General features: G+C 45.0%; 1 protein-coding gene across 1 annotated transcript in view; it reads right to left on the bottom strand.

Moving 5' to 3' along the window:
* The window catches only part of LOC115325931, a gene marked incomplete at its 3' end in the record, with an annotated part of 123,514 nt that overhangs the window by 73,511 nt on the left and 37,885 nt on the right, over positions 1–12,118 (bottom strand). The window contains exon 4 of the mRNA XM_042291207.1: positions 3,629–4,013. Coding sequence (XP_042147141.1) covers positions 3,629–4,013 — 385 coding nt within the window. The remainder of the gene's footprint in view (positions 1–3,628; positions 4,014–12,118) is intronic.

The raw sequence follows: 12,118 nt of genomic DNA, 5'->3' as shown, positions 1-12,118 counted from the left end.
ATTGTGGCGATGAATATGGAAGCCCCCCCCCCCCCCCCCCCCCCTCACCAAAAAAATAAAATATTGCAGGGTTTTATTTATCGGAGAAGTAAAGCATGCGTGGCTGAACGCTCATTTTCCGCCCAAATGTAGCTCTAGAGGTCCGAGCAAGATGCCAAAGTTTCAGCACCAACCATCGTCTTATTTATTTATTTATTTCGTTATTTATTTATTTATGTATTTATTCGAGTACCTTAAAGGCCCGTTGCTGGGCATTAGATAAGGGGGACTGTTAAAGTAAAAACACAAAGGATAGATAAAAGATAATGCTGTGATGGATGAATGGAAGAATCATTTTATGGGCGCAGGAGCACTTCAGTAATAAGAGAAATCGCAGTAAACACAAGAACACAAAAAGTGACAGGGGCACGTCAGTGAAAATCTTGAATTATCTACGACACGAGCGACAAAACTGACATCCATGACCGTTATATACAATTTTCAGAAATTTTCAATGGGAAAATAGCGACCGGTGGACCTCTGTGGCGACAGTTACCGAAAACGGGCGAAAATGGGCCTCATTTTCCCACTAAAACTTTCAGGAAATCACATAACTTTTGAATGATATGACGATTAGTTCTAAAACTTTGGCGTCTGATTCGAACCACTAGGGCTAGACTTGGCCGGAGAATGTGCGTTCTGTGATGCAGTTTAGTTATGCAGTAAAAAGAAATAACCCTGTAATATTTCAGAAGGAATACCCTGTACATACAGATTTGAAGCGCAAATCTAGAGTGCTTTTTAAACGGTGGGAGACGGACTGAAGGGGCCGGAGGCAAAACGGTAAAGTAACAGTACAAGTATTGCATTTACTGTAATTAGTTATATTTGTTTTAACTAAGTAGTTTACAAGTTACATAAAATGTTGGCACCTATAACTCTAACTTTGTTGTATTCTTGTGTAACTTGTGACTTGGCTTATTTACAGTTACTTTACGAACTTTTCGACGTTCATCTCGTGCGCTGTTGTTCTCGGAGAAGTTTTCATTCATCCAGACAACAGTGTGCGGAATCAAAACCTAGGCTAGGATGCGCTAGTGGGCACAAGCTGGTGCCCGATAGTACTTCCAACGAAATCAAGGCTCTTTTGTAATATTCTTCGTGAACACCTTGAAGCGCAGCGCTAAATAATGTTGCGGCGTGCCAGTCGACTCGTTTTGAAGTGCTTCTTTGCCAGTTACGACATTTTTGGCTTTAGTTTTGCCGTTTGTCTCGCGGCGTCGGCGTGAGTCGTGTCTGCTTTGTCACATGCACTGCCAGCTCGGGTGCGGCCATGTCGTCGGAGCCGTCAAGTAAGTCTGCTGATAAAATTAAACTCTATGCACGACTCACTCAAGTTTCCCCCGATTCTTGTGGCTAAACATGTTTTTTTTATTTAGCGACCTTTGCAACAAGTTTAATATTGCACGGTTCAGCAGCACTGATATATAGTTTATAAAGGAATACTTCCGCAATAAGGCCTCCAAAGGCCTCCAAAGGCCACTGACCCGTTTCAGAATAATAAAATACGAATATGGATTTTTATGATCACAATCCTAGAACAAAGCTTCAGTCACTGAAGGGTGATGGCCTTGAGTTCTGCACCCCCCTGAATGATTGCTTTTTTTAAAAACGTAGACAGAAGATTTGATGAAGTTTTAACGAACAAGTCTTTGGTCCCAGTGCTGTGTCTGGTACAAAATTTCAAGTTGAGTGGATAGAAAACGATCAAGCGAGAGTCGGCACTACAGCTCATTACGGCTTAAATGAAAGGTCTAAGCTTCTCAGCAGCAGAGTCCCCCAACTGAAACTTTATCAGTATCGGAGGAAGGTGAAGTTGAAGGATTTTTGTTTTGTTTTGAGGTAAAAAGAAGCAACGTAAAGGAGGCATGGGAGGAGGGGCATGATAACTACCTTGCCCTCCGCCTGTCGAATTCTCTGGATTGTCCAAGCGAGGTGTCACTTGTTAACGTGGTTTTCTAAAACACCGCACTAATTTATAGAGCAGTGCAGCAATTGAACGAATGTATAGACCACTTACAACGTAACCGCTTATAGTGCAGGACCGGGTATAACGCGGTTTTTTTAAACCACCGGTTCACCTCCCATAGAACTCCATGTAATAACATACCGCTTAGAATGCAGGCGAGTGAAGGGAAATACCGGTTATAGTGCGGTTTCTGGCACAGCCCGCCGACCGCGCCGACGACCGGAGCAGCGAGCACGCTTCCCTGTGCGACTCTAGATAACGGCGCTGACGGCGCGAGCCGCAAGCGGCACTTGCGGGGTCAAGGAGGTTGCTCGAAAAAGCGGGGAGAAGCGAAGAGAGAGGCTTCAGTTGCCATAGCGACGGAGGGACGCACGCACGTGTCGTTCACGTGCGTGCGTCCGTCCGCTGCATTGGAAACAGACAACCGCAAAGACGGACCAACCGCAGTTCGAGGAGAAGTGTTCGCGCGCGTTGCATGCCGGTCGCGGGCCGGCTGCTTCTATCCGCAAACATGGCGTCGGTTGTGATCGTCCTCGTAGACGGCATTCATCTCATCGTTCCGCGTAAAAGCGCTATCCTTGACTGTGAATTTTTGTAGTGTGTCGCTATGATAACCCAGCACGAACTAAAAGGGAAAATCTACCTACTCGTGCGGCGATGTCCTGGCGGCGCTCTCATGACGGCAGAAACGCCCGTGTCGTCGTATTTGTTTACTTCGACTACAGTGGTGATTTCTAAGCATTTGTGTCCTCGAACATCGCCCGGATTTCTTATTTGGCGCATTTCATGCGTGTGCTCAAGTTCAAGGTATTACTGGCTCGTACCGTATGAAGGATGGGAATGTTCACGCGTTTTCATCTCCGGAGAAAAGTGATTAGGTTTAGCAATCCTGAACGCCGTTAAAAGGCTGCGCCAGGCAAAAGCCGCTTATTTCTTTCAAAATGTGTGACACACTTGAGACGGAACTGTACTAGTCTGGTGAAATAAAGACTTTCCTCAAACTAAGCTTTATTTTTCACCTAACATAAAAGAAATTCTTTTACAAAGGTAAGTTGTCTCATGGCATGTATTTTGGCCTGAAAATTGATGTTTTGGTTATAACGCGGTACCGCTTATAGTGCGGATTTTCGTGACTCCCGCGACATACGTTATATGCGGTCTACACTGATGCTTGATAATGATGAAGCATATAACGAACTTGTCAGACAAAATTTTTGAATGTTTACCCCTCAAGACTAACCTCTCTTAACTGAACTTGATTAGCTTTTCAGAACGTAAACTTGTTTCTGGTTATCGAACCTCTGTGCGTTTCGTTTCAAGTAAATGCGATGTAACTTAGTTGCATTTCTAGCAACTGTGACTTTAGCCTATTACAATCGTAAGTGTGTAACCGTAGCTGTAACTTAAATACATTTAAGATCATGTAACTGTAATTCCAACTTAAATACTTTTCATGAATAAGTTTTACAACTCTGACAGGAGGAGAGTTCTGCGCGTCGTCTCGGAGGCCATCGCCCTTCATTTGTAGTCCAGCTGGCACTCGTTACTTGAAATGAAGGCCCATTACTGTTTTTCACTATTCTGAATGCCACGCGTCTCATCGTTAAACGTTTAACTTACCATGACCTTGTTGGTGACGTACCACGTGACTTGCACTGTCCTTTTCGGTGGCACGGCAACCTTGACCTCGATTTTCAAAGTTTCGGTTGTGGTCTTGACCTCGGACGTCGTCTTGCTGAGGCTGTATTCGAAGTTGTATTTGCCGCCTACACTAGTAACGAGAGGTACTCCGATGGTAACGCTGGTTTCGTAGTTCGTCTGAAATCCCCTGACCAACTTGGTGGTGGTGGACTCCGTGTTTGTGTAGGTCTGCGATACAGTTTGTATGGTATCCGATGAGCCCTGGCCGTTTGTAAACGTGGCGGTGTAGACCTGTGTGGGCGGATAGTGTTCCCCGATGGGTTCTCCAAACTGAAAGTTTGTCGCCGTCACGGTCAGCTTGTGCCTGAAACAAAGCACGTGTAGGTGACGCAATTGCGCATTTATATTTGTTAAGATTTGTTTCTTTACTCATTAATTACCCCGCAGTGCCCAGGCACGTTAGAGCAGGGAGGTTTACAAAGAGAAACAAAAAGATATCTATCTTCATTCAAAGAGCACGCTTGTTCTCCCGTGAGCTAGTTCCAAAACGCAATCGTTGGAAAAAAAGAAAAAATTGGCGAACATTTTTGTTGTAGTGCTGTACATTCTCATTGTTGTTTGAAGGCCGGTGGCTTCGCTGCGTTTCCATAGAAGCTAAGCCTTTTCCTTTGTTTACTTTTTCCTCAAGTAAGTTCGCTCTTCGCAAATTTTACAAAAAAAACAAAAACAAAAAAAAAAGCACCATCTGTGGGCAACGTTGCACAAAGTCGTAGCGCGATAGGTCAAGAAACCGAATTTTGCGGTCGATTTAAAGAGCCTGGCCTCTCCTTTAATCGCCCTGTATTTTGTCACGGAAGACATACGACAAGGCAGGGGTGAAATAAAGAAACTAAGTGTTTAATGTGGTGAACTTGTGCCAAACAAAAGATGAAATCACTAGGTGTCGCGGGCGTCGATTTCGGCGAAACAGCAGGATCGAGCGCTGGCGAAAGACTTCGGCTCGCCACGCGAAGCCCCTTATGTGCACGCGCGGACTTCTGAAACAATAGGCGTAGAAGCTTAGGCGTGTAGAGCATCCGGACCTCGAAGAAGCCAGCAGGGCTCTCGAATTTACCAGAACGCGACATTTACAGAAATAACAAAAAGCTGCGTTTTTTTCTTTGTGTGGGAAACTAACATAAATAAACTTTTTATGATTTAAATTTATTTTCCTTACTGAGCACCATCTATTTAAACATGGACTACTAGACACTGTTTGTATTGCGCTTGGGGCAACGCATGAAAATCATACACGTTCGCAAGTGTGATTCCGGCTTAACCTCGAACCGCTCACCGAGGTGAGGCGGACCTACTCTCCAGCCAGGACGTTAGCTGCTTGTTGTACAATGTTGCCGAGCGTCTCTTGCTGAAGCATATACACCACTTAGCGCAAAAAGAAATAAAAAAACAGACATATTTAAAAAAATGCATGTGTTTTTGACAGTGAAAGAGCACAAAGTTTTAAATACAATACCTAAACAAATCAAAATCATACGAAAATATCTAAAGTCTCAAAGCGCTGATCAGAATGCGCCAGAAGCCTCATGGCCATTGCATCAACGATGGCTGTGCTCGCGGCAGCTCTGGCTTTCACTAGGGTGGACCATACTTTCACGACGTGCTGGAACAGAGGCCGCAATCGTTAACCCTTAAACATGCCCCGGCCTACAATATTTCATGCTACGAGTCTCTGTGGAAACCTCCTCCTGCGTTCCAAAGCAGTAAGTCCGTCGCTAACGCTGGTCGTCGGCGATACAGCAGACGCCGCCATCTTGTCATCGCACACCCCAATGACGTGCCCCTGGCGCACGCCAACATGGCGGAAACGTTACGCGGCACCGGCATCGTTCAAAATGGCATTGCGCAGGAGCCTTTATTGCAAACGTGTATACGAACAGTACATTTTTAAACTCCTTATACGTATTGTTATGTTTATGTGTGTACTTACAAAGCCTGGCAGTTCGACGACGGAGCCATAGAGTGCCCGGTCGCAGATTCGGAGCGCGAGGATCTGGTAGCAGAGAGCATTTCTGGTATTCAAGCGCACAGCTTGAGCAGCGGCGAGGACCCCAAACATGGTTTTCAAACCTGACGAGAAAAGAAGCTGTAGTGCGAAGAACGCGAGGAGCACGAGCGGACATTCCATCACGCGGAAGAAGTGTGTTTCGGTTTCTCGCCGCTGCGGAACGCTCGTTACATGCCTCTCCTAGAGTGCCTTCATTCACACGCGCCTCGCCACTCATTCGTTGTTGTGCCACTCTATCTTTTCACTTTCGGCGGCCGCGTCTCGTGGTGACCTGCCAGGCTTTGTCAGTGTAGAGGAGGCTATGGTTTATTTCAATGGTTCCAGTAGCAACCGCCAAAGCTGTATCGTGATGATACAGATCGCCGTGAACGAACAACGGCGGGATGTAGCAGCCGCATATATAACACGCAGGGTGGAAAAGAAATTATATTTTATGAGAAGTGAACTAAATCAGGCTTGTCTGACTTAAATTAAATTTATTTGATTTAAACCACAAGATTTTGATTTAAATCAATGTGACTAGAAAATTATGCTTCCTAATCATTATATGAATTTTTAAATGTGACAGACCGATTGATTACTCAGCCCGATCACTGAAAACAATGCGGAAGAAAAAAAATCTATAGATTTAACATACAGGTTTATAACAACTTTCCATTGTGTACAACCCGCAACAATAGAACAAAAACAGCTTGCTATTGTTTAGTTGTTACACAAGCACTGATTGCTATTTTATTGCGCTCAACATTTTTTTATCCAATAGCGCATGACTTTTTAGTGGTACTCTATTTTTTCGCGTCCTTTTCTTTCTTAATAGGACCCTACGCAACTCACGAAAAAAGTGAATTGTAGAAAGCTCGACGTTTCAATTTTCTGAATACACCACTGCTTTCTGGTCGTGTTCATCCTGATATACGCCTTTCTTACTTAATGATTCAGTGATTTAAATACAAAAAAAAAAATGCACGTAGCATAGAATGAGAAAAGATATACCTAATAAAAAATATAATTTCAGTATTATTTTTTGCGAAAATTGTTTAATTTTACTCATCTTATAAAACCGGTTCGAGATAAGTCCAGATAAAAGTCATGACTTAAATCACGTTTTAAGTCACCTTGATTTCCATTCTTTACCCTGACAACAAGAGGGCAAGAGTGCTGCAATCGAGAACAACATCAGGACCATGGATGGGCAAAGTACATGCAAATATGTATCGAAATACAAAATACTTCGTCAAAAATGTATTTAATTACAGGTCTAAATACATTTACAAAAAAAGCATTTTAGTACAAGATACAAATACAACCAAATGTATTTGGTCGCCTCCAAATACTTTTCCAAATAATATTCATCAAAATTTGCGTCAGCGACTTCAGTGCACCTGCAACGGGTTTCTGGGTATCTCATTTTAATTTTGCATTGCACACTCGGGAGTTAGTGTGCGAGGCTCTAGTAAAGTAAAAAAAATATATATATATAATCACAAAAAGAAATTAATCAGCTTGGACGTAATAGGGGAAAAAAGTACAGAGCTTCAGGCAGCTTTTTTGTCCATTACATTTTGGTATAGACCAACAAAGAACCGAGACGACCAAGACGCGCAGCACTAGCTAGAAAAGTTTTTTTTGTTGCAACTCGCACCAGTTACGAAAATCTGGACGACCCGCGCATTTAGAATGTTCCAGGCAAAAATATGGATGGAAATCAGGCTGGAAAGCATCACAAGTTGTCACAGGCACTTATTTAGCCAGTCTGCCTGTGAACGTCGATTTCGTCACTATTCTTGCTCTGGACTAGCACCGTAATCACAAAGTCACGAAACGCTTGTGCTTGATTGAGAGACACTGCATGAGAAAGAGCAGCTTCGGACACTTCTTAGGATGAGCAAAGTGAGTCGTGACAAAATTGTGTTTAATTACAATTGTATGTGAAATACCCACGTTTTAGTATTTAAATACACACGTCAAATACATTACCCAATTTGTAAATAAATATTAATGCAAAATACACAAAGTATTTGAAATACTGCCCATCCCTGGTCAGGACGATAACAACACCGGTGATTCCTAAAACGCAATTAATAATTAATTTTAGCGTATGACTTCGTGTTTCGGGAAAACAATTGTGGTTAATCACGAAAAAAAACACTACCATATTAGGCATGTTAATAACCATATTTGGAGAACTCCGGAAGCAGCTAAATTTAGCGGGGAAGGAACAGGGGCATACCCCCCCTTCCGTATCCTGCCCTCCTCCTCCTCTAAAGCTGCGCTCTAATTCGGCGTTACAGAAAATTTTAAATATGTTTAATTTTTTCAGTTGGCTTGTATTGTTTTGTATTGTATTGTTTTTTTAAAAAGCATTACTGTCGAAACCGTTATGACGAAGCCAACGGGAATCAGAAATCACTTCGCTATATGCGCTATTTCGTTATAACCGACTTCGGTTATAACAAAGTAAACGGGAATTGGAAATCGCTTAGCTATGTCCGGTATTTCGTTATAACCGACTTCGGTTATAACGAAGTGCAAAAGGGCATTGGAAATCGTGATGGCTTCGCTGTAGCCGCTATTTTGTTATAACTGACTTCGGTTATAACGAAGTGCAAAAGGGAATGGGAAATCGTGATCCCTTCGCTGTAGCCGATATTTCGTTATAGCCGACATTGGTTATAACGAAGTGCAAAAGGGAATGGGAAATCGCGATGGCTTCGCTGTAGCCGCTATTTTGTTATAACCGACTTCGTTATAACCAGTCACGACTATATATGTTGGATATAGTTCTTACAGCAAGAAAAATGCTAGCACACTTCGAGTGTCTGAGCCGATGTGTTCGATGCTTACGATGTACAATGGAGTTATTATAATGTACGCTAGATGTTCAACTGGCGTTGGTGTCTATGCTACTTACGCGAGGCAAATTGAAGCAGACAGCAAAAGTTACTTTTGCGCTGCTGCTGTGCATTCTTATAAGAAAGCGCGCGTGCATTTTGTCTCTGCAGGAATTACATGAAACACTTTTTCCATTTAGGTCGTGCCGAATAGTATGTACCTCTATTAACATTGTAAAAGTGCAATTGCTTTAGTCAACGCATTTTTCTTCATCAGTGGACGACGTTTAAAGTCGCTATATTTCAGGCCCAAACCTGTTCCCCAGCAGGTGCGTAAAAACAAGCTACGATTTTAAGCAAAATAACAAATGAAAGGAATATAGGATCTGTATCGTTCTTGTGTGGGCTGGTAAGAATAGACAACTCGAGTGTCAGGATAACACTGCCTTAGTTTATTTCATGTTGTTACTTATATAGCCGAACGTGGAAAGTGGTTAGTGTAGTAGAGGGCAAGGGAAAGGCACGTGGCAACGTTACTAAAACACTCAGTTGGGAAACTCCCATAGAGACAGCTTTGAAAAAGTGGCCCCAATCTGTCTCCGAGCACCGAGCTAATGACGAACACAACGCCACCATTTCTCCCGCAGCGGCCACTCGGGGAACTGCACGTTACTTCTATTTTGGCTTTAAGAACAGATAGAGCGGACGAGGTTACAGGGGTGCCACCCCCGTCTCCCCGGCGGACGCGCCGCGTCGACCTACCGAAGTTAAAATGCACCTAGGGCGGGACGCGCTACCTGAAAGGACCGCTGAGGAATGGTTGTATAAAAACAATATTAATTGTGCCGCAAAACCCTGCAAACTAAAGATTTTAAAAACATAACGCGCCCTTTTTTTTGTACTAAACTCTAATAAATTTCATACAAAAAGAGTCTTTTCCGTTTGTTTTTACGCAAGAAAAAGGCTTTCAAAAAGCTCAAGGTGACCACAGTACAGACAAACGATAAAGAGTGGCGCTGTTGTTGCATTTAGCTCGGTCTCGGTGGACGCCAGCGGCCCAGGTTTCGGCGGCGAGTTTCCCAACTGAGTGTTTTAGTAACGTTGGCACGTGGCAATGGAGCCTACAGATAGCTTGTCCGCCTTGATCTGATACGATACATCCTCCTTCCCAACGGTCGTTCACCGCTGAGCTCAACACCTCTGGCTCGTTTGCTGGAAGCGCTGGTCATAACCCTATCGCTCTGGAGGCCGCTTCTGTCGTGTTGTCCTTCGCGGTGGCCGAACCGTTGGCTGCTGAGTTGCCGTTCGTAGAGCCGTCGTAGTTGCCGTTTGTAGAGCCGTCGTGGTGGTTGGCGCTGTGGGTGTCATTCCGTGTGACGAGGCCCGGTCGTCGTCCGAATCTTTGTCGTCTGACAAGTCGACCTCGCATTTTTCCATCGTCGCTAAAAGGGGTCGACGGTTGCGCCGAAGAACGGTATTATTCTCCGTACGCACGTAAAAGCACCGCGGGCCGGCTGATCCAACCACCTTGGCTTTCCGCGCCCATGACGCTCCATTCAGGCGTACCACGTCGTCGTTTTTAAGGCGGGGCAGCACCAGCTCGTTGTGGCTTGTCTGTCAGTGTTTCTTTAGGATGCGTTTGATTATTTGTACACCCTTTTCCGTGAGCCCGTTATATTGGGGGTATTGCGGGCTGGATTTCACATGTTTGAAATTGTAATGCTATGCAAACAGCGCGAACTCGTGGCAAGAACGCTCCCACAAGCCCCCTGCGCAACCCGAATTGTACGCGCTGCAATCGAAGGCATGCCTTGCGACGCTGCCCGGCATACGGAAAGACCTGCTGCTCGTGCAATGGGCGGAACCACTTCGCATCTTGTTGCCGCGAGAAGGATGCCGTTTACGAGGTACAGCATGAAAACGACGACTTCGAGGTGCTGGATGTCGCAGTCGGCAGCGCCAACAAAAAACGCGACTGGCTGGTGGACGCGTGTCTTCAAGGCAAACACCTAAGTTTCAAAGTTGACACTGGGTCACAAGCTAACGTGTTACCACTATCGGTGTTCCGCAAGTTCAAGACCGTGACGCTGAAACCCAGCGGCGCTGTTCTGAGATCCTACAGTGGCAACGTCATCAAGCACGTCGGTACATTTTTATCGCCCGTGACGGTAGGCGACCGCCAGATATGCGCCGAATTTTTCGTGGTAAAGAACGGCCACAGCGCTATCTTGGGCTTGGCAGCTAGAGAGAAGCTAGGCATCGTCAATCGCGCTGTTGAAGGCCTGTCAACGAGCAACACCGAAGCAGTCGTCGAGGAATTCTCGCAGCTTTTCCACGGAACCGGGCGTACCCCAAAGGAATACAAGATGGTGCTACGCAAGGACGCCGTGCCAATCGTTCAGCCAGCTCGAAGGGTTCCCCTGTCGCTGCGAGAGCCTCTTCGTGCAGAACTGGACGGAATGGAACGCGAAGGCATCATTCAGAAGGTCAGCAGCCCGACGGACTGGGTAAGCCCGCTAGTCATTGTGCTAAAAAAAGACGGCAAGTTGCGGGTATGCATGGATCCGAGAAGGATTAATGAGAACCTGAAAAGGGAACACTACCAAATGCCTCGTAGAGAAGATATTGAAGCGGACTTGGCAGGCGCGAAGTTTTTCTCGCGTCTGGACGCAAACGCAGGGTTTCACCAAATCCCACTGGACGAGCATTCATCCAAGATATGCACGTTTGCCACGCCGTTCGGCCGTTATCGCTTTCTACGCCTTCCATTCGGCATAGCGTCAGCTAGTGAGGTGTTTCAAAAAGCCCACAACGAAGTGTTCGAGGGCCTCCCTGGCATACGTGTATACGTGGACGATGTGCTGATCTGGGGTGCGACTAGGGCGGAGCACGACCAGAAGCTGCACGATGCACTAAAGGCAGCTGAAGCAGCGGGCCTAACTTTGAACGCATCCAAATGCCAATTCGGCGTTCAAGAAATTTTGTTCCTGGGCGACATCATTAGCCACAAAGGCATTAGCCCCACTCCCGCCCTTGTGGACGGTCTTCTCAAAATGCCAAAGCCACAAGACAAATTGGCAGTACAAAGGTTGCTCAGGGTTGTTAACTACTTTAGCAACTATCTACCGTCACTTTCCCAGTGCACTTCGACTCTGCGTTCTCTGATCAAACAAGAACGATACAGAGTCTGTTCAATGTTCGCCAGCATTCCGGTGGCGCTTATATATTGCTGTTATGCCAGTCCTGTCACTACATACAAATTACGCCGCCTTGCATCTTCACGAGCGGTTAAAACATTCAAAACGTAAACAATAAAGGATCTGGTCTATGTAAGGCGTGTTTTTTATTATTATTATTATTATTATTATTTCCTCTACCCGGCAACTTTTAGCGGGTATTTGTTCTAAAACATTTTGAGCTTGCGGCTGCTGTTTTGATTGTACAACGAGCATCTTCGCACAAAGCAGAAATAATAAAGCGGTACTTACTAAATATCGCACTATATTACGTGGCCTTCAATTTATTTTGATCGTGCATGCACAGGGAGCTACTGATGTAGTGTTAATCCGTCCG

Source organism: Ixodes scapularis, unplaced genomic scaffold, assembly GCF_016920785.2.
Source record: "Ixodes scapularis isolate PalLabHiFi unplaced genomic scaffold, ASM1692078v2 PGA_scaffold29__2_contigs__length_179583, whole genome shotgun sequence".
NCBI lineage: Eukaryota > Metazoa > Arthropoda > Arachnida > Ixodida > Ixodidae > Ixodes > Ixodes scapularis.
Note: the sequence above shows the minus strand (reverse complement) of the source record. Positions and strands in the feature narration are given on the sequence as shown.